The sequence below is a fragment of the Patiria miniata genome, unplaced genomic scaffold, assembly GCF_015706575.1.
Source record: "Patiria miniata isolate m_02_andy unplaced genomic scaffold, ASM1570657v1 HiC_scaffold_1, whole genome shotgun sequence".
NCBI classification, from domain to species: domain Eukaryota; kingdom Metazoa; phylum Echinodermata; class Asteroidea; order Valvatida; family Asterinidae; genus Patiria; species Patiria miniata.
Window position 1 is genome coordinate 9,789,047 of NW_024037047.1, and position 20,887 is coordinate 9,809,933.

At 40.2% G+C, this 20,887-nt stretch overlaps 1 protein-coding gene across 6 annotated transcripts in view; it reads left to right on the forward strand.

The window, feature by feature from the left end:
* Positions 1-20,887, forward strand: part of LOC119722781 (myosin-10-like) — a 47,712-nt gene that overhangs the window by 23,001 nt on the left and 3,824 nt on the right. For all 6 annotated transcript variants that reach the window (XM_038193096.1, XM_038193124.1, XM_038193106.1 and 3 more), the window contains 36 exons: positions 1,163-1,255; positions 1,714-1,777; positions 2,291-2,389; positions 4,376-4,516; positions 4,774-4,869; positions 5,350-5,468; positions 5,613-5,765; positions 5,983-6,069; positions 6,671-6,754; positions 7,398-7,562; positions 7,939-8,053; positions 8,932-9,122; positions 9,474-9,665; positions 9,931-10,091; positions 10,860-10,968; positions 11,159-11,362; positions 11,546-11,694; positions 11,935-12,049; positions 12,186-12,341; positions 12,456-12,604; positions 13,028-13,172; positions 13,310-13,522; positions 14,049-14,255; positions 14,880-14,984; positions 15,257-15,409; positions 15,627-15,794; positions 15,906-16,073; positions 16,270-16,395; positions 16,865-17,077; positions 17,395-17,556; positions 17,953-18,081; positions 18,259-18,471; positions 19,312-19,395; positions 19,713-19,837; positions 20,052-20,160; positions 20,455-20,627. In XM_038193096.1, the coding sequence (XP_038049024.1) occupies positions 1,163-1,255; positions 1,714-1,777; positions 2,291-2,389; positions 4,376-4,516; positions 4,774-4,869; positions 5,350-5,468; positions 5,613-5,765; positions 5,983-6,069; positions 6,671-6,754; positions 7,398-7,562; positions 7,939-8,053; positions 8,932-9,122; positions 9,474-9,665; positions 9,931-10,091; positions 10,860-10,968; positions 11,159-11,362; positions 11,546-11,694; positions 11,935-12,049; positions 12,186-12,341; positions 12,456-12,604; positions 13,028-13,172; positions 13,310-13,522; positions 14,049-14,255; positions 14,880-14,984; positions 15,257-15,409; positions 15,627-15,794; positions 15,906-16,073; positions 16,270-16,395; positions 16,865-17,077; positions 17,395-17,556; positions 17,953-18,081; positions 18,259-18,471; positions 19,312-19,395; positions 19,713-19,837; positions 20,052-20,160; positions 20,455-20,627 (5,135 nt within the window). The remainder of the gene's footprint in view (positions 1-1,162; positions 1,256-1,713; positions 1,778-2,290; positions 2,390-4,375; positions 4,517-4,773; positions 4,870-5,349; positions 5,469-5,612; positions 5,766-5,982; positions 6,070-6,670; positions 6,755-7,397; positions 7,563-7,938; positions 8,054-8,931; positions 9,123-9,473; positions 9,666-9,930; positions 10,092-10,859; positions 10,969-11,158; positions 11,363-11,545; positions 11,695-11,934; positions 12,050-12,185; positions 12,342-12,455; positions 12,605-13,027; positions 13,173-13,309; positions 13,523-14,048; positions 14,256-14,879; positions 14,985-15,256; positions 15,410-15,626; positions 15,795-15,905; positions 16,074-16,269; positions 16,396-16,864; positions 17,078-17,394; positions 17,557-17,952; positions 18,082-18,258; positions 18,472-19,311; positions 19,396-19,712; positions 19,838-20,051; positions 20,161-20,454; positions 20,628-20,887) is intronic.

The window sequence follows — 20,887 nt, forward strand, 5'->3', positions numbered from 1 at the left end:
GCATGAGGATCATGCTTCACTGTTACTTTCCTTAAAGACATTCATCTTTCATGTCTGCAGTTGACATGAGGCTTTTCAGTCATGTTTGTGTTTATGTCTTGTTGAGCATCTTCTGAAGTTGCTTTTTGTTCAGGGGGGGGAAATGTTGAAGTCATGGCTTAGGCTGTATTTGTGTGTGTACTCTAGCTTCACATTTGTAACCGCTGTTGTTTCCTGTGTCATCTTTTTGAGATTACGTGTATTTTTCTCCATTTTTTGCAAGCCATCTTGTGCTTCACATTGTGTTCAAATAGTGTTTGTATTTCTGCATTTCATTGCTTTGTTAGTGTATGTTTGACATTTGTGTGAATTTGCCATGTTTTCTGAAAAAAATTATACGGATCTTCATTCTTAAGCCCCCAGAAAGGTTTTTACAAAATTCCATTTTCAGTCAGAAATCTGAATTCTTTGCTCCTGCCTTTATTCTTTAACATTACAGTAAATGTTCAGTGCATTAAGTTGTTTGTTTTGTCATCATAAAGACATAAACACCACTCATCCCCAACCTGGGGTTAAATGGCACAGCATTTATAGCTTGCAGTCACTGAATAATTGATCGTGTTATTGGCAGTTCATGTTGCTTACCAAATTAGTTATCACAGTTCATACCAGCTAATTGCTTGTTTGCTAAGCTGGACAAAAAGCAATGAAAAAGAAGTTTTAATTATATTGGATTTTCCTGTTATGTTCAGTATCAACTTGACTCAATTTCGGGGGAAAATGTGGGGTGAATTTTTTTTTTGCTCCACAATTGACATTTTTTAATGTCCAAAAATGCATGATGACAGAAAAAAGAAAGAAAACTTCAACATGTTCAAAATGCTTTAGCATGAGTTTTTTTTTTTTGCAATCTGGAATGTGGAAAAGCTGAAGTCATTTATGCATCCTTCCTGCAGGTTTATACAGGAATACATTTTAAATGCTTTCACTTCATTACAAATGTTTTTGTGAAGTTGCAATATGTATCCAGTTACACAAAACTGACTTGCATGACAAGCATTGAAGACAAACTAAACTGTTTTTTCTCTGTTTGAACTTTGGATGTTTTGTGTGTTACATTTTGTTTCAACAAAAAGCAGCTTTACTGATTGATTCCTTTGGTTTTTTCCCCTGTCTCTGTCAGGGCGAGTTGGAGGCTCAGCTTCTTCAAGCCAATCCTATCCTGGAATCCTTTGGCAATGCCAAGACAGTCAAGAACGACAACTCCTCCAGATTTGTAAGTTCTGACAATTCGAAAAGAACTTGTCTTATAAAACTCTTCACTTCTAAAGCCATGTTTGTGTATTATAATAATAATAATGTGATGCACATACATGTACAGCGCTCTACTCCAAATATCTCAAAGTGCTTCACAATTATTCATCAGGCCATGAGACCAGTTTTGCAGCAGCTTGAGATCAGTGCACTCTAGTCTTTACCTTCACAGGTACCCATTTATACTCCTGGGTGGAGAGAGGCAATTGAAGCAAAGTGTCTTGCCCAAAAACACCTCCATGTTCCCTGTCAGGGTTCGAACCCACAAACCAAAGCACATGATTTGAACACTGTAACCATAGGACCATAGCGCGCCACTTTATGCTTCCAATCGTATAACAAATCAATTGTGGCTTGGACATGATTTCCCAATTGTAACATTTCATTGCATTGATTTCTATCGCTGTTTTTTGATTGCAGGGGAAGTTTATCCGTATCAACTTTGATACTTCAGGCTACATCTCCGGAGCCAGCATTGAGACTTGTATCCTTTGAACAAATTGCTGCTGGGATTATTTTTGGCCGAAAAAAAAAGTATTTTGGGGGAAAACTTGACTATTTGACCCATCACTCGCCCTGCGAATATGCATTGCCAGATCGTGCTTACATGTCCTTCGGCATTGACTGGTTAACCAACTTACTTTCCTTTAATGTTTTACTGTCATTCAGTTGGTGAGATTTTTTTTTTTTAGTCCTGTGTAAGATATTATTGCTTTATCATCAACTTAAGTAGCTTAGACCCGAGTTACTTAATACATGAGCAGAACAATACTGCTGTACCTACTCATAATGCACCAAAACCCAGTTCATGTTGTGCATTATTTTATGGCCTAACACAAGATATGTGTATCTAACATTATTGGACTCAAAAGATGCACAAGTGCAGTTACTGCTAAAATTATCTATTGACAAAAATAGAGCATACATGTACCACAATAACTGTTCTCCCCCTGCCCACCTCCATCAGACATTTTTCCTGAACATGCCTTATTTATAGACCTTCTTGAGAAGGCTCGTGTGACTCGTCAAGCTGCGACTGAGCGTGCTTTCCATATCTTCTATCAGCTCTTTGCTGGAGCAACTGATGCACAGAAGAGTGAGTTGTCTATCAGATTGGGAGATTTTATGCCGTCAAGCTGAAACGCAAACTTTTTTTTTGTTTTTTGGGCCTTTTGAGAAAGATCGGTCATGTGAGAGAGTTTAACCAATAATAGCGTAAAGGAGTCCGACATTTATAGGTGTTCGATTTTCATATGACACCGGCTAAGCGACTTATTTTAAAAATGGCTTCGCCCATTTTATTTTGTGTCACAATTCATTTTATTTAGCGTTAGAAATGTACATGTTTTGTACATTTTGTGGAGAAAAAAAGGCTTACGTAATACAAGCCCAGACACGACAAAGGTTGCTCCATAGTCGGAGATGTTTTTGAATGATAATTAGGGAGCGATTGTCTCGTGATCGACCGATATTTGTGATGGCAATAATGGTCATGGTCGCTGGAAATAATACGTACGGTGTGTCAGATTTTGGTAGCACCTCAACTCAACACTGATCGACAGCAAGTGAACTCAACCCGGGGCGGTTCACACAATCGTTTTTGACACGGTTCACGCCGATAAGTTGAATTGAGATTTTCTTCCCTGGTTCCTGCCAGGGTTGATTTTGATCCAGCTAGAGCATGCTACCCAGGTCGAAACTGGGTTGAAATTTTAGAAGTGGGAAAATGGTTGAAAAAATTTTGGGGTTCGATCCGGTTCCAACTCTGAGATTTTGCACTGTGTGAAAAGGCCTTTTGAGAATGATCACTTTGATATTTGCGGCTCCCTAAGTTGGCATGGTGTGACTAACCCTTGCCTCTCAACTCCAAAACAGGAAATGTAAACATGCCCCCAAATGATTAACTGTACTTTACCACGGTGCAAAGGTCTGATGTGTGGGTTAGGTTGCATGATAAATTGATGAACATGAACTATGTCTTAGTGACATTTCAAAGAGTTGTATACCATTGATGCACCAGTTTACATCATTCACAATGCCTCTTATCTGTATTACAGTTTGAGATTTATAACTGCAGCAATGGTTGAAAGCAAAAGAAGAAAATCAAAATGCCCTATTCCATAAAATCATGACATTTAATAATAAACTGCACCTATTGACTGGCCACTCCAATGCAAGCCAGTGTCATTGATGTATATTTGAGTTTAGTATTATGACCCTGGACAGTAAAGATCATAGGTTAGTTGAGTGAAGTCTTGTCCTGGTTGGTATGTTGATTCATTGCTGATCCCTGCCCCTGTTTGTTTGTTCATGGGGGGTTCCTGTCTTCCAATAGGAATGTGATAGATGGGGGTTTGTTTGCCTCTAGAGAAGTTTACTGACTGTTGCTAATAATATGGCTAGCTACACATTCAGTAGCCTCATTTTAGATTGTTTGGATGCCTTGAATTAATCATGACAGGAACGTGTTGGTTTTGACACCTGCTGACTGATCAATGAATGAAAGAGTTCAACATGTCACTCCAGTCCTCAGTTTATTTTGGCTTGCACAACTATGCCACATGTGATTAATTTGTGACAATTCTGTAGCACCTTAGAGTTAAGTCAGTCATTTTTGGGTTTTGGGGATGGGGGGGGGGGGGCAGTGTTAATGAATAAGTGTGACTTATTAGATTCTTGAAAATGCAGCCAACACAGATCAAGTGGCCTAATTTTTACAAGTCTTTATTTGGGCAATTCCGTGAAATCCAACATACATCCAACCACATGATGTACACATACAAGGTCATTAAGGTGGTGGTACAGTAGTTTGATCTGTAATTGTTTTCTTCTCATCACATATCATAGTATTAGTGATGTATCACATTCACTTTCCCAACAGCAGATCATTAAAGCATCTGACGTGTACGTCTGAATTTACGGAATTGCCCAGTTGCAAACACGTCTTTGATTGGGTGCATATTTAATTGGTCAGCTACATGTGCTATAACTGGTCCACATGGCACCATCACTGTACCCTCGCTCTGCTCTTAAGCTCAAACAGCCCCTCTAGAGTTCTTATCTTGTTATTTTTTTTGTACAGAGGAACTGCTGTTGGATGACATCAACAATTACAAATTCCTGAGCAATGGCCATGTCCCTGTGGCAGGAGTTAGTGACTTGGATGAGTTTGATGCGACTCAAGAAGCGTTTGACATCATGAGTATGACTGAAGATAGCATGTGTAAGTCTTCTCAGTTTATCAAAGATCTCAAGTAATGCGCACAATTTTGTCTGTTGGCTGAATGTGGCTCGTCAAAGTGCTTTCTTGAAATATGATCCGACTGTTGGTGACAGCCTGTGTAAAAGGCATGGTCGGGGAAGTGAATGGAATTTTTGACTGTCTGTGACTGGTCAGACAGTAGGAGGTTTAAAAAAGTTATGTTTTCATCCCCAGTTTCTTATTTCTTTGTTTTTTTAATGATTATTTTGCACCTATAGCCGTGTTCAAAGTTGTGTCTGCAGTGTTGTTGTTTGGAAACTTGACGTTCAAGTCGGAGAGGAACAACGACCAAGCCATCCTTCCAGAAACTACAAGTGAGTCCAAAATGAAATAAAGTATGTTGCGAGACAGTTTTGAGGGATTTCCAAGCGGACTTTATTGCCTACGTGTGTAAGAAGTAATAACAACTGCTAAAGATATTAAAAATGAATGATAAATCCATCGCAAACAATCTCCTCTAAAATCTATCGTTTGATTGGCTAGATTTAGATTATAATGGTTTCTGGACTGTACAACATATTACATTTATAATGCATGAAGCTGTTTCCACCATCCCAGTTTGTGATTCGTCAGACCTTTGGGATTTTTTAGTGACAGCAAGAAAAATGTCCTAATTTCGGCAGTGTCTGTCTTGTTACCATGGTGACACTGCGCTGGCAAAGGACCACACATCATTTCAGTAAGTCAGCATGTTCAACTCTGCTTCAAGTATCATCGGGTGTTTACAGGTGCAGGGGCTCTACTTATTGGCTTACAAGTTTCTGATGTATGGTTTTCTCTTGTTTTGATTGCAGTTGCTCAGAAGCTGTGTGCCCTTCTCGGCCTGAATGTGACAGATATGACTAAAGCTTTGCTGAAGCCCAAACTGAAAGTGGGTCGTGACTTTGTCCATAAAGCTCAGACAGTCGCACAGGTAAGTTGGGAAAATGTCACAACTTGCTGAAATGCTGGTCCAATTTTATTCCATGGCATTGCCAATCAGCCTTACAGTTAGGGTGCTTCTCTGAAAGTACGGTTTTATTTTGTAAGTGTGACTATTTTGTTTGCCTGATTGTAGGTTGAGTTTTCGTCGCAAGCCCTTGCCAAGGCTATCTATGAACGTCTGTTCAAGTGGATTGTGAGTCGCATCAACAAGTCGCTGGATCGCACCACACGCACTGGCGCTTCCTTCATTGGAATCTTGGATATTGCTGGATTTGAGATCTTCAGGGTCAGTGAACATTTGGATTATTAAATTAATTCACAGTGTCTATTAAATAACATCACTTAGTCGAGTAATGCACTGCCTCCTGTCCAGTGTGATGTATCACACTTCATCTGATCGGCTCTGGAAACCAAAGCCTTACCTCATTTTTCACTTTTCGCTTTATTAGGTTATTGACTTGAGTGAATGACATTTGTTTGTTTGTGTTTTCCTCTCTTCACAGATGAATTCTTTTGAGCAGCTGTGCATCAACTACACCAACGAGAAGCTGCAGCAACTGTTCAACCACACTATGTTCATCATGGAACAGGTAACAAGAATGCTTAGCGAAGTACCGATAGATTTACTGAGCAAATAGAACCACACTATGTTCATCATGGAACAGGTAACAAGAATGCTTAACAGAATAGATTTACTGAGCAAATAGAACCACACTATGTTCATCATGGAACAGGTAACAAGAATGCTTAGCAGAATAGATTTACTGAGCAAATAGAACCACACTATGTTCATCATGGAACAGGTAACAAGAATGCTTAGCAGAATAGATTTACTGAGCAAATAGAACCACACTATGTTCATCATGGAACAGGTAACAAGAATGCTTAGCAGAATAGATTTACTGAGCAAATAGAACCACACTATGTTCATCATGGAACAGGTAACAAGAATGCTTAGCGAAGTAGATTTACTGAGCAAATAGTACTGTACCGCACAATGCTTCCATTATGTCAAGTGGCAAAACTGAAGTTGATGCCTTTAATCTGGTCAAAAGATCTGTCTACAATGTATATCAAATTTCCCAAGCCAACAGAATCAATTGATGTGAAGACAGGTCATTAGCCAAACTATCACATTTCCCCCCTAACTTTTAGAAGTGAACTTCAGCTTTGTGTTTATTGTATTTGTAGGAAGAGTATCAGCGTGAAGGCATTGAATGGAAGTTCATTGATTTTGGTCTGGATCTTCAACCGTGCATTGATCTCATTGAGAAGGTAAGTCATCCTGGCTTTTCTCTTTCCTTCTTGTCAACTATTGAAGGCCCCATATACATTGTGTACTTGATTTGTCTATTGTATGATGTCAACCTTTTACAGGATCAAAAACTTGAGAAAACGTTACCTTGCCATTTTCAATAAATCTTGTTAAAATCTGGTCTAAAGATGTAAGCTCTGTGGGTGCACCGTGTTCTCAAATCTTTTTTGTGATTGTGTGTTGGTTCTGAAAAGAATCTTCCAAGCACTCCATTTGTTGCCATTTGGGCCAGAGTCTGGACCCAAATTCATAGTGTTCCTTAACAGCTGATTATGTGCTAAAAAATCCTCTGTCCATTTCATAGAGATCAGTAAGCAGTAAGCCCAGAAAAAAAACATGCTTAACCCCAGAGAAAAAAAGGTTGCTTAAATCAATGACGTAAGAATAGAAGTCTTCATGCATGTGCAACCGTTGTTACATCCACACCATGAAAAGTGCTCAAGCAGCAGCATGATTTTCTGCTACAGTAAGCACAATATTTCTGTTAACTGTTAAGCAGCGTTATGAAATTGGGCCTGGGCCTTGGTTCAGTGTGTATTATTTATCCGAGTGTGCTTGTACAAGCCAGCATCTTACACCAGATCCTATGTTTCTTCTCCCCAGCCCATGGGCATTCTGGCTCTCCTTGATGAAGAGTGTTGGTTCCCTAAAGCTACCGACAAGAGTTTTACTGAGAAACTTTGCAAGACTCACATCAATCAGCCTAAGTTCCAGAAACCTGACTTCCGTTCAGACAGTGACTTTGCCGTCCACCACTACGCTGGAAAGGTAAATCACAAACTCCATTCATTGGCTATTGGGATACCTTAGGCTCTTAAGGACAACATTGACCTTTTTCCCCCCGATACATTGAAATTTTGGTGGGTAATATTGTCCCTTGTTTCAATTTTAAAGTTTATTTAAAAAAAAGTTTTGTATTGACACACTGATATTGCATAGACTTAAAAATAAAAATATATAATTAACGAGTAGAGAAGTATTCATGTCATAAAGCCAAGTTGTATTGAAAGGATTAAAGGGCAGTATGTAAGAATTGTAATTCTTCAATGATGTTTGAAAACACCTGATGTTCCCATTGAAGTCTATGAACCCAGATTCTGTGCGGTGATCATGTATTTTTTGATCATCTTGTGGCTTGTATCAGGTGAACTATTCCGCTGCTGCATGGCTGATGAAGAACATGGATCCTCTCAATGATAACGTCGTTTCACTACTCCAGAACTCCAACGACCCCTTCATCTGTAATATCTGGAAGGATGGTAAGAAATCAATCAACAAATCTCACATCAGTCTCCTAACAAGGCGTAGCTTATTTCAATCAAAACAATTCCGAAAGTGAGGATCTTTCTTTTGAATGCGAGCCTAGAACTAAACACAAACCTTCCTTAACCCTTAACCCCCTACAGTGATTTACATGTTCTAGGAACCTTCCTCACTCCTGCGAATTCCAACACCATATGGTAAACTCAACACCCAAACTGTTGGACTCTGATTATTGCGGCATGCCTGACCACATGTAAAGTATAATCAGTTTACTAGTGCAGTACTCACTCCAACAGATTCCAACAAACCCTGATGTTGGAGTTTGACTGGATGGGGATTGTTAAATGGTATTATTTTACTTGAATGAAGGCTTTTAAGTATTCCTACTTTTTCCTCGTTTTTAACCTTGCTCCTACTTTTTTTTCTTCAAATTCCTACTTTTTCCTACTTTTTTGTCCCACACATAAAATTTAAATTTCATTGAATATTTTTTTCATAAGTGTTACACACTGTCATATGCAAATCACACGATGAAGGGCTTGGGCGCAGGAGTACTGCAACTGTACTTCCAAGAGCTTAATTGAGGATGGAACACAAGTGTTGTCAGTACAGAACATGCCAAATGAGGCTTATGATGCTGTGGACATGGGTGAGCGTCAACAAAAACTACTCCTGAAAGCCTGCAAAAGTCCTACTTTTGTCTTGATTTTGTCCTCACAAGTCCTGCTTTTGTCCTGTTATTTTTGTTGTTGCTGAATCTTTGATCCTTCTGGGTCTGCTTGAAAGCCTTTGAATGTTAGCTTTCCCTGTAGCTTCAATGAAGTTATCATGGCTATATCTGCGTAATTGATGATACTTGTCTTTTCTAATACAGCTACCATTGTCAGCATGAGTGCACTTGCTGGTGGAGATTCTCCATCTGTCTTTGGCTCCTCACGTACTCGCAAGGGTATGTTCCGTACCGTGGGTCAACTTTACAAGGATCAGCTGTCACGATTGATGGTCACACTACGCAACACTAACCCCAACTTTGTGCGTTGCATCATTCCCAACCATGAGAAGAAGGTAAAGTCGAGTACAGTTGCTTGAGAGTTTTGGGGGTTAGAGTAGAGTTTGTTGTTGCAATCTGCCTTCAGTTTCAGATGCCAGCAATTCAGTTGTAATCTCCGAGGAGACTCAGCCAGTCTCAAGAATGGTGAATGTCATTTGAACTTACCTATATCAGACTGTTACACTGTTGTTAAGGAGTTCCTTTGATCGTCCTAGTTAATGCTCTATAGGCATGCTGAGCAGGGGTAACAATGCTGCTAGTGACTCCATACCCATCATGACTGTGTAGTGTAGTTTAATGTTAGTGACATTAGTGATGCCTTTTGTCTATTTAATCCCTTATCTTTTTCATCTTGTACCTCCCAGGCTGGTAAGATTGATTCTCAGCTTGTCTTGGAACAGCTTCGTTGCAACGGTGTCTTGGAAGGAATCCGCATCTGTCGTCAGGGTTTCCCTAACCGTATCATCTTCATGGAGTTCAAGCAGCGATATGAGCTACTGACTCCCAATGTTATTCCTAAAGGCTTCATGGATGGCAAGATTGCAGTCAGGAAGATGGTAAGCTAGGCAATCACAAGCCACACTGAAGATGAATATTCATAACATGGCTAAAGATGATAAGTTATCCAATCACAAGCCACACTGAAGATGAGTATTCATAACATGGCTAAAGATGATAAGTGATCCAATCACAAGCCACACTGAAGATGAATATTCATAACATGGCTATAAGTCAGACAACTGTACCATTGTAAACGTAAAAAATCAGTATTTATGTGTTTAGTACTCACTGAGATGTTGTCTGGCTGCTTTTCTCATTCAGATCGAAGCCCTGGATCTGGAGCCCAACTTGTACCGTATTGGACAGAGCAAGATTTTCTTCCGTGCTGGTGTGTTGGCTCATTTGGAGGAGGAACGTGATCTGAAACTGACTGACATCATCATCCAATTCCAAGCTCACTGCCGAGGCATGTTGTCTCGCAGGTAGGAATTCAAAAATCTTTGGTCCTTTGGCACATTTTGTTTATCACAGTTATCTTCTAGTTATCAAAAGTCTCCACTACATCCCGGAAGGGAAGAAGTTTGTAGTATTTATGAAGTAGTATTATGAAGACGTTAAGGCAAATCTTTTGAAATGTAGAAAATATAGTGGTGTGCATTTACGGGTAGTACGGGGACCGGGTACTCCATTGACGTAACACTGGTACCCATAAAAGAAACACAACCCAAGATTCAAATCACGGCAGTTGTCTGAAGTAGGAGCTTTTATACGGTGTCAACTTCAGCTTTCACAATTGTCATCTGTTGTGTGTTAAATTGCATAACAATGTGAAATCTGTTTTGGTTTTCCATGTTAAGCCTGGTTTTTATTTTGAAAATTCCCCACAAATGGCATTCAAAACCTTTTTTATTTTCATTGTCTGAGAAGTAACTAAGTACTTTGTAAAGTTAGTTAGGGTACCCGATCCCATAATGTTGAAGCGGTTTCTGACATCAGCAGTCAGGTACTCGGGAACCGGTCCTGATGCACACCTTTAAGAAAATAACAGTTCACTTAAAATTCGTGGTTGGGAATCCCTAAACTCTCTGTCTGTTGTTAGACAGTGCACTGAGTCTTAGGGTGAGCAAACATAAGATTACCAAAAATTGAACTTGTGATTGTGATGTGATTCTCAGAACTTGGAGAACCTCTGTGAATAGAAGCAGACTTCTTGCTGCTTCTAAGTTGTCTTGCTTATCTTTGATTTGCAGATTTTACCAGAAACGTGTGCAGCAGCTGAGTGCTATTCGTATTATCCAACGCAACTGTCTGTCGTATCTCAAGCTACGTAACTGGCCATGGTGGCGTCTCTTCACCAAGGTACATACTAGGTTATTGGTCCCTCAAGCAGTCAATCCCACCATCGCACCGTGTCTTGAGATTGTTGCATCTGTCTTTGTATTTCAATTCCCACGATGAAGTGAAGTGACTCCAATCTATAGCAGTTCTGTCATTGCTGTCCCAAACCCACGTATCAGTGGTTCATATTTCTCCTGACCTTAACTCACAGGTCAAGCCATTGCTTAACGTGACTCGTCAAGAAGATGAAATGGAAGCCAAGGATACTGAACTACGTAAGGTCAAGGACAAGCTGGGCAAGTTTGAGGGCGATTACTCAGACCTGGAGAGGAAATTCCAACAGATTGTGGAAGAGAAGAGTATCTTAGCTGACCAACTACAGGCCGAGGCGGAGATTAGCGCTGAAGCTGAAGAGGTAGGTTAGAACACTCGACTTCAATACAGTCTAAACCTTGACTGAATTAAATGTACATTACTGATTGATTTACGCAAACAATTGTATAAAAGAACATTTCATTGTACAATATTGCACCTATTTAATCCAAATTGCAGAGAAATTTCAGTTATTGGATTGATGGATTTCTCTTGCTTTGTCCAGATGCGAGCCAAACTTGCTGCCAAGAAACAAGAACTAGAGGAGATCCTTCATGACATGGAAAGCCGTATTGAAGAGGAAGAAGAACGTTCGCAGAACTTAGCCAATGAGAAGAAACGACTTGGAGGTCACATCCAAGACCTTGAGGAACAGTAAGAATATCTTCTTTAGTTTTTGCTCAATCTTGCTTTTTGGTGGTTTCTCCTAGCTTTGACTACTATGTCAGAATGACGTTGTCAACGTCACTTCACCCTGGGCTATGAATGGGTAAAAGCAGGGTGGAACCAGTGATCAATTTACTAAGGAAACTGTACATAAATTCAAACCATTAACTGTGTTGTGTAATTAGGATCACTTAAACTGAAACAAATTGTTGATGCATTTTCTCCAAGGTTGGAAGAGGAAGAAGCTCAGCGACAGAAGCTTCAATTGGATAAGGTCAGCCTGGATGCAAAGGTCAAGAAATATGAGGAAGACTTGGCTATACTGGACGATAATCATGCCAAGGTAAGTACATCCTGGCAACACCAGATATTGTTTCTAACTTGATTGGAGCTTTTGAAGACTTCTTTTCAGGATCTCATTTGCGCAGTAGAGGACCCTACCTAACAATGGGGTGTGTTTACCTTCTTTTCAAAATTAGTTAATCAAGGAGAAGAAATCAATTGATGAACGTTTGTCTGATGCGGAGGCCACCTTGCTTGAAGAGGAGGAGAAGAATAAAGGTTTGATGAAGCTGAAGTCTCGTCATGAATCTACCATCGGTGAACTGGAGGACAAATTGCGTCGAGAGGAGAAGGTGAGATTAATGCAAATGATTATGAACCATTAGGAACAATATTAACCATTGTTCAAGTCATTTGTATTGGTTACACACTAGTTGACAATGGTTGCTATGGTTTTCTATTGACAGGGACGCAATGACCTGGAGAAGGTCAAGCGTAAGAATGAGACTGATCTGAATGACCTACGAGAACAGTTGAATGAACTCCGTGCCCAGGTGGATGAATTGAGAGCTCAACTGGCCAAGAAAGAAGAAGACCTGCAGGCAGCTCTGCAAAAGTAAATCATTTCACCTGTTTGTTTCTTGATTCATTCTTGATTAGTGGAGGCAGGTTGGTGCAGTGGTAGGGGTTGCATTTACGAGTAGTACTTGAACCAGCTACCCTATTGAAGTAAACCTCGGGTAACAGGATACCGGTAAAAGAAACCAAACCCAAACGTTAGAATCCCGGAAGTCGTCTGATGGGCTTTATAGCTTTAGGGTGCAAACTGCAATTTTTGTTTCCATATAACCATCTCTTGCGACACAGGTTTCATGCCACTTGATCCTGGATTCATGTCCTTCCAAGCCAAGCGACCTTGGCTTGTTCTTGGCAACAAGATTACTAGCTAGTGTTCAGCTTCGTAGGAGCTTTCCATGTCAACACGTTTCTTGCATTGATTTCCATTAAAGACAATGTCATCATCTTAATATTTTGACAGGGCTGATGAAGAGATGGCAGCCAAGAACACAGCTCTCAAGAACCTGCGAGAGTTGCAGAATCAGGTATCAGAGCTGACAGAAGATCTGGATGCTGAGAGAGCAGCGAGAAACAAGGCCGAGAAACAGAAGAAAGACATGAATGAGGTGAAGACATAATCAGATGAGATTTGATGAATATAAGACTTAACCCCCATCCCCTCCGTACTCTCATCCCACCTCCCCTAATCCCAAGACTCTGACCTACATCCTTTACACTTTTAACCCTTTTTTTATGTGATCAGGAATTGGAAGCACTCAAGTCCGAGCTGGAAGATTCCATTGACTCAACTGCAGCTCAGCAGGAGCTTAGAAATAAACGCGAGTCAGAACTGACAGATCTACGTAAATCTCTTGAGGATGAGACTAAGTCACATGAAGCAACTATCACTGAACTCCGACACAAGAACAATGTCATTGTAGAGGGTTTGAATGAGCAACTGGAGACTTTCAAGAGGGTAGGTATCTTGAGACAGTTCATGTCAGCTGAGGTTTCCAAAGGAAAATTGATGAGACTTGAAGAAAAATCCAAAGTCTGTCTATTGTTGAGCTTTTCAAAACAGTAACATTTTGGGGATTGTAATTTTAGTTCATTATTGGAGAGATTCTTCAATCAGTTGTTCTTTTTGGAAATGACAAATCAAAAGGGATAACTCTTGCTCATTGAAATTGTTAAGCGCTTATTAACCCTTGTTGTCTGCTGCTGGCTACTGAAACCTAGAAAATGTTATTAAAAAATCCTGGATTTCATGTTTCATGACCTTTTATCAACCTCCTCCTATTTAGCTAATTTTAGCACCAAATGATAGAGCAGAAAAGAGCTTTCCCAAACTGTATATTTTATTGGGTTATCTCAAAAGAGTAAGCTGTAATAAGCCGGCAAAAAAATATGACCAGCCCCCCTAAAAAACCTACAGTTAAAGGATTAAGTGATTAGTTAATTTGTTAAAACTGTTTGATTTCTTTTTTGATGTATTTTAACAGAGCAAATCTTCCCTGGAGAAGAACAAGTCTAGTTTGGAGGCCAGCCATGCTGAGCTGAATAACGATATCAAGACATTGACTCAGTCCAAGCAAGAGTCTGAGCGCAAGCGGAAGAATCTGGAAGCTCAGTTATCTGAGATGTCCGTCCGTCTTACTGAGACAGAGAGGAGTCGTAATGAGCTGTCTGATCGTGCAACAAAGCAGCAGGTACGATGAAGCTTGAAGCTGTCAGTCCTGACATCCCTGGGAAATATTTGACAATCTGAGATCGAATATCAAGGATATTTAGGCTGTTAGCATGTACAGTATCTGGAATCTAACATGTAAATTATGTTGAACTGAAAGGGGTACGTACCTTCCGAATGTGCAAACATTTCACTGTTCTGCAGCAGTGTACGTGCACCCTGAGGACAGACAGACAAAGGGAGAACAACAGATTCTTTGTTGTCCTTCAGAGTTCATCTTTTGTTGAAAACAGTCCTTGATAGTGCGTTTGTGTGCTTTGTCTATGGGAGAGTGTTATATTACAGGAAAAATGGGAAACAATGCTTAAGAGTTATGTAAAGTACGACTATGTGAGCTTGAAAATGTGATTATATTCATTACAACCAGTGATAAGGGCTCTCAATTCAGACTGATTTCCACATTCTAGAACATTATGGAGAGATCATGAATCAGCCGAGTTTGTGAACTTGTTAAGTAACGCTTCCCTTGTCATTTACCAGTCAGTTAACGTTGTACAAAGTGTAGTGTGGATGTTGGACAAGCCTTCTAAGTTATCTTTAGGGGTTTTTTAATCACCACTTCCATCTTTTCCTTCCTTGTTCTTAGAGTGAGCTGGAGTCCCTGACTATCCAGCTGGAAGAATCTGACACTAAGGCCGCACAGTCCGGTAAATCTGCTAACTCCCTCGTAGCTCAACTAGCTGAAGTCCAGGTAAGCTGGTATCATGTCATCTCAGAAAACAGATTGTCAATAAACTGTATAACTGAGCTGAACACATCTACATTCACGGACAGAGTCACCATTTCCCTTAATTCGGCTCCGACCAGATTTGTTTATAAATTGCTGCAGACGTTGTAACCAACGGAAGTTTTTACAAGAGAGAACATTGCTATCAAAAGAAGGATATCTATCACTTAAAGTCCAAAATTCAATGTTAAATACCACTCAACATGATCCTTTTAAAAATCCTTTTCCAACTTCAGGAAAATCTGAATGAGGAGACACGTCAAAAGCTGGATCTGAGCTCCAAGTTGAGAGCCAGTGAGGATGAAAAGGAACAGCTACAAGAGCAGCTTGATGAGGAGGAGCAAGCAAAGAATAACCTGCAGCGTCAAGTCAGCAGTCTGACTATACAGGTGGGGGATAGATTGACAGCTGGATAGGGCAAATATACAACATGTTGCCTGGCAATTATTACTTGTTTCATGGAGGAATAACTGGACAAAACAAGTTGAAGTGGACAATGATGATGACCAAGGAGAGGGTATAGCTGACTGATCCGTAATGTTTCAAAATGAAACAGTTTTCCAGTTGGGAAGGAATCTATTAACTATTGCTATGTGTTTGTCACAGCTCCAAGATTCCAAGAAGAGACACGAGGAGGACCAGTCGTCTTTGGATTATGCTGAAGAGTCTCTCAAGAAATCCCAGCGTGAACTTGAGGCAACGCAGACCAGACTAGAAGAAGTACTTGCTAACAGTGACAAATTGGAGAAGACCAAGAAACGCCTGCAAGCTGAGGCAAGTAAACAACAGCTGTATTTGTTCTCTCTGTCATATATGAGGAGCAGATAAATATTTTAATTGATCAGGCCTCTGTGTAATTTCTTTTGGTTTATATTTTGTTTACAGCTTGATGACATTGTTGTTGACATGGAGAAGGAACGAGCTTTGGTCAACAACCTCGAGAAGAAACAGAAGAAGTTTGACAGTCATTTAGCCGATGAGCGTGCTGAGAAAGAGCGTCTGTTGCAAGAGAAAGACCAGACTGACAAGGAACTCCGAGAGAAGGAGACTAAGGTGAGCTATTGATTGCTGATGAGGGAAATAGTCCAACTATGGCACTGTTGTCTGGTACTGTACAAATCTTCTACTATACAATTGTGTTGTGCTTCTGAGAATTATTAGTGATGCTTTGAATTGTTGCCTTCTTATGGAGGATAATGTTCAGAACCCATGCCCTGTGACTAGACTCTTTTCTTGTGTCTATTTGTAGCTGATTTCACTCAATCGTGAGTTGGAGGAGTTACAGGACCAGCTGTCGGACAGCGAACGCATCCGGAAATCCCAGGCAGCTGAACTTGATGAGGTTATGTCATCCAAGGATGATGTTGGCAAGAATGTAAGTTCTCGTCTGAAATGACACCTTAAGATAAGCTCATATATCACAAGAATTGTAAAGGGTAGGAAAACTGCTTGTGGTAATTAAGAAGGTAGCAATACAACGAAGCTTGTTGAGGTTATTCAATTTGCTTTGAAGCTCCATTACAGTGATTCAAGTCTGTGAGTTTGTCAAGCAAGTATTATATAGATTGACTTGACTGGACTACCGTCAACATTGGAATTGGTTTCATACCAGAAACATAACTCGGGAAATCTGCCTTTTGTTAAACCATCAAGCTTCAAAACACAAAGGAAAATATCATTTTAGCTCTATTTGACCATGTGCGATGACTAAATTGATTTGTGAAGGGTGAAGGGCAAAACCTAGTTTGATTTACATCACCCCGGCGCAAAATTCCATCTTATGACTAAATTGACTTGTGTTATTCTTAACGCCTTTGTCTTGCCTCACCTCCAATGATCATCAGGTTCATGGTTTGGAAAAATCCAAGAAAAATCTGGAGACTCAGATCGAGGAAATGAGGACCCAGATGGAAGAACTAGAGGACGAACTACAAGCCACTGAAGATGCTAAACTGCGTCTGGAGGTGAACATGCAGGCCCTGAAGACCAACTTTGAGAGGGAGGCACAAGCCAAGGAGGAGGCTCAGGAAGAAAAGAGGCGTGGTCTTATCCGACAGGTGGGTGGAGTCAAGCAGACTAGGGTGGAGTTAAGGAGGTTTTCATAAGGAAAGCAGAAGAGTTCAGAGTAGAGAATGGTTCGAGAGCAAAGTTTGTTTGTCAGAGAACTGCTGAATGCTACCATGATAATCAATAACTGTCCAGATATGACCTGTCAGTGACATGTTAGCTCTTTGGAATTGAACAAGCACCAGTTTTTGTTCACAGCTTAGCTAGGAAAATAACATCCATGCTTCGGGAAGTAGTAAGTACTTGAAGTCTGCATTCATTATTACTTTCAAGCGATGTGGAATTTTGTTTTATTCTTTGGTGATAGCTTCGTGAGATGGAAGGCGAACTAGAAGAAGAACGGAAGCAACGTGGGGGAGCAGTCAATGCCAAGAAAAAGCTGGAGATGGATATGAAGGATTTGGAGGGTCAGGTAGAAGCGGCTAGTAAGATAAAGGAAGACAGCATCCGACAAGTCCGTAAACTACAGGTAAAGTCTCAAGACTAGATCCCATTGCCCTATACTACTGCCCCCTCACTTTGACCAAATCTGTAAATGTTTGACAGACTTCCAAGAACAAATCCTGTCCCCAATCTTCAGATCATGTTTGAATCATTGACAATTTATTTATAATATCCAGAACAGTTTTTAATGCCGAACAGTCCTCATTGTCTGGCATTAATATTACTCCTCTGCACTATATACCTGTGGCTTTTGCCATGCAGATTTTACTCATAAGATGACTCCTACATATGTCTTTTTCCATCATGCCTCATCACAATGATGGTACCAGAAAAGATAGTAAACACTCGCAGTGATTTCACTAATCCAAGTTTAAGTTTCCAAAATTCCTATTTTTGTTTACTTGTCTTCCAACCTGTGCAGGCTCAGCTGAAAGAGTTCCAGCAAGACCTTGATGATGCCCGTCAAGCCAGAGAAGACCTCGCTGCATCAGCTCGTGAAGCTGAACGCAAACTGAAGACAATGGAGACAGACTCCATGCAGCTGCAGGAGGTAATTCTCTCCAAAAATCCCAATTCTCTCAGAATGATTTAACCACTCCATGCACCCTTTCACTGATACATACTTTATCATTCTATATCCAGTAGCATTCAACTAATCTATTATTGAGCGGGATGTTATATTAGTTGAAATGTTTGAATCTTGAAATCAAACCATGTTCTTTGCCAGGATCTAGCTACATCGGAGCGACAACGACGGAAGGCAGAATCTGATAGGGATGAACTGCAAGAAGAGATCAATAGCAACATGACCAAGGGCAACAGTCTACTAGAAGATAAACGTCGACAGGAACAACGCATCGCACAGCTGGAGGATGAGCTAGAAGAAGAACAGACAAATGTTGAGACATTAATGGAGAAAGAGCGCAAGAATTCCCAACAGGTGGGTGATGAGTTTGGTGATACAAAGGGTGAGGTGTTAATATGAAGAGAGAGATACCAATGGATGAATAATCGAAAGAATAATCTTCATTTTATTTTGTATATGTAATATCACCAGATCCTTTCCGGTCTAAGCCGGAAGTGCCTTATAATGTAAAAGTGGAAAAAGATGTGCACTTATTGTTAACGATGTTAGTCTCTGGCTAGGATGAACTTAACAAGAAAAATTACTGGTGACGTCATAAAATGTAAGCGCCCTCTAGCGGCAGGTTGAAAAACTGTAAAAATGTATTTTTAAGTAGATATCCGAGGCAACGTTTGTGGTAATCACTTCAAAATTAATATATATGATTCCCTTTATGCAGACTAGACCTGTATGCGAGAACAAATTGATGATGTCACCAGACCAGAAGTGACAATAAAAAGATCTTTAAACCTTAAAAAATTACTGAAAAATCAACCGCAAGAGATATAATCCAGATTTTGCTTCAAATAGCACAGTAAACAAAGCTCTTGAGTCTTCTTGTTTTTTTTTAATGACGTCAGGATGATGTCATCAAATATTAGAATACAAACAGCCAAAGATCTCTATATATGTATTTAATCGTTGAAAATCAACATAAACATCAACTATGAGAGATACGATTTGGCTTTTTGTGGAATTGATAGAATAATTCATGGTCTTCATTTTCAAACCGAACATAGCCCAACGCCTTGTGTTTGTTTCTACAAACTGTAGTTACTATTATTATTACATAATGCTGTTTTCAGGTTGATGAGATATGAGTGAGCATTCTTAGCAATATGTCATATGTCTTTCTGTTTCTGATGATGACTACAGTTAGAGACCATCACCAACGAGCTGGCCTCTGAGCACTCATCCAACCAACGACTTGAAAATGCAAAGATGCTGTTGGAGCGACAAGTAAGTGTCATACCGATCTCTCCTTTGTTGCCCATGTCAGAGGTCATCCAGGCCAACAACATGCTGGTGTTCAGATAACAATCCTGACCAAATCTCGCTGGGCCCCCGTTCAATGTTGTCTCTCATTGTGTGGTGTGTGCTCCATCAGCTGAAGAGAACAACATTGAGCGGGGAAGTGGGTGACCGTGGCAGGCTCAGGAAGTGTCCCAACCATTTTGGCCGAGATTGTAGGTAACATATACCCTCTGTGACATAAAATATTTGTTCTTGTCTTTGGACCTGTTTGATTGTATCTATTCGATCTTTGACATCATTAGAACAAGGAGCTGAAAGCCAAACTGCAAGAGCTGGAGGCGTCTGTGGGCAAGAAGAGTAAAGCAGTCATAGCTCAGATGGAGAGTAAGATTGCACAGATGGAAGAACAATTGGACGCAGAGACAAGGCAAGTCTACTGAAAACTCAAAAAGCAGCAAATCGTAGATTAAGAGTTGTTTGACCACTTGGAACAGTCTAGTAAATGAAATCCTACAGCAGAGATGTTAAGTGATGTGTGGTCCTTACTGAGTGCCTGATGGACAAAGGGTGACTCTTATATAGGTGTGTCTGTGTGCTCTATGTCAATGTTTAACCTTTAATATTTCCTCATTACATTGTAGGGACCGTAACACCCAAGCCAAAATGGCGAGACGTGCTGACAAGAAAAATAAGGAATTGGCCATGCAAGTTGAAGATGAAAGGCGACATGCTGATCAGTACAAAGAACAGGTGAGGATCACCCCTTCCCTCCAACTATCCGTAACCTACTCAGCTGATGTGCTTCCCTTCCAAAGTTGATGGAACAAGTAACTTTTAGAAACATGAAGGTAGCAGGCCCCAGTAGAGTATTGACTCCAGATCTCTATAGTCCTGACTAAAGCAAATCATAGCAGGGGTTGGATTTTTGTTGCATCTTGAACCGTTAGGATTGATACTCTGTTGGGTCTCAATTTATGAGCAAAATGAACACTTTTGATTTGTGAGTTTCATGTTGTCATCACTCATATTGTTTGGTGTTTAAAGGTTGACAAGGCCAATCTTAAAAATAAGAACCTGAAGCGTCAACTTGACGAAGCTGAGGATGAGTGTACACGAATCAACGGTCAGAAACGCAAGGTGCAGCGTGAGTTGGATGAGATGAATGAAGCCAATGAGGCTCTGACGAGAGAGGTCAACTCACTCAAGAGCAGAATGAGGTGAGAAGAAGTGGTCACTAGAGGGCAGCACACATACATTTGTTTTTATTAAGCTAGATCTGAATCTGATTTGTAACCATGACAAGTTAAAACAACTAAAATAAATATTCCTAGCTGAAGAAACAAATGCTTATTTGAGACATTGCCTTTATTTACATTTTTTTCGTTTGGTTATCTTGAAAGAGGGATTTGCCTTCTCTTGAACAGTGATTAGCATTTTGTTGTCATTGTTTACTGAGATCCTGTGATTCCAAACAATC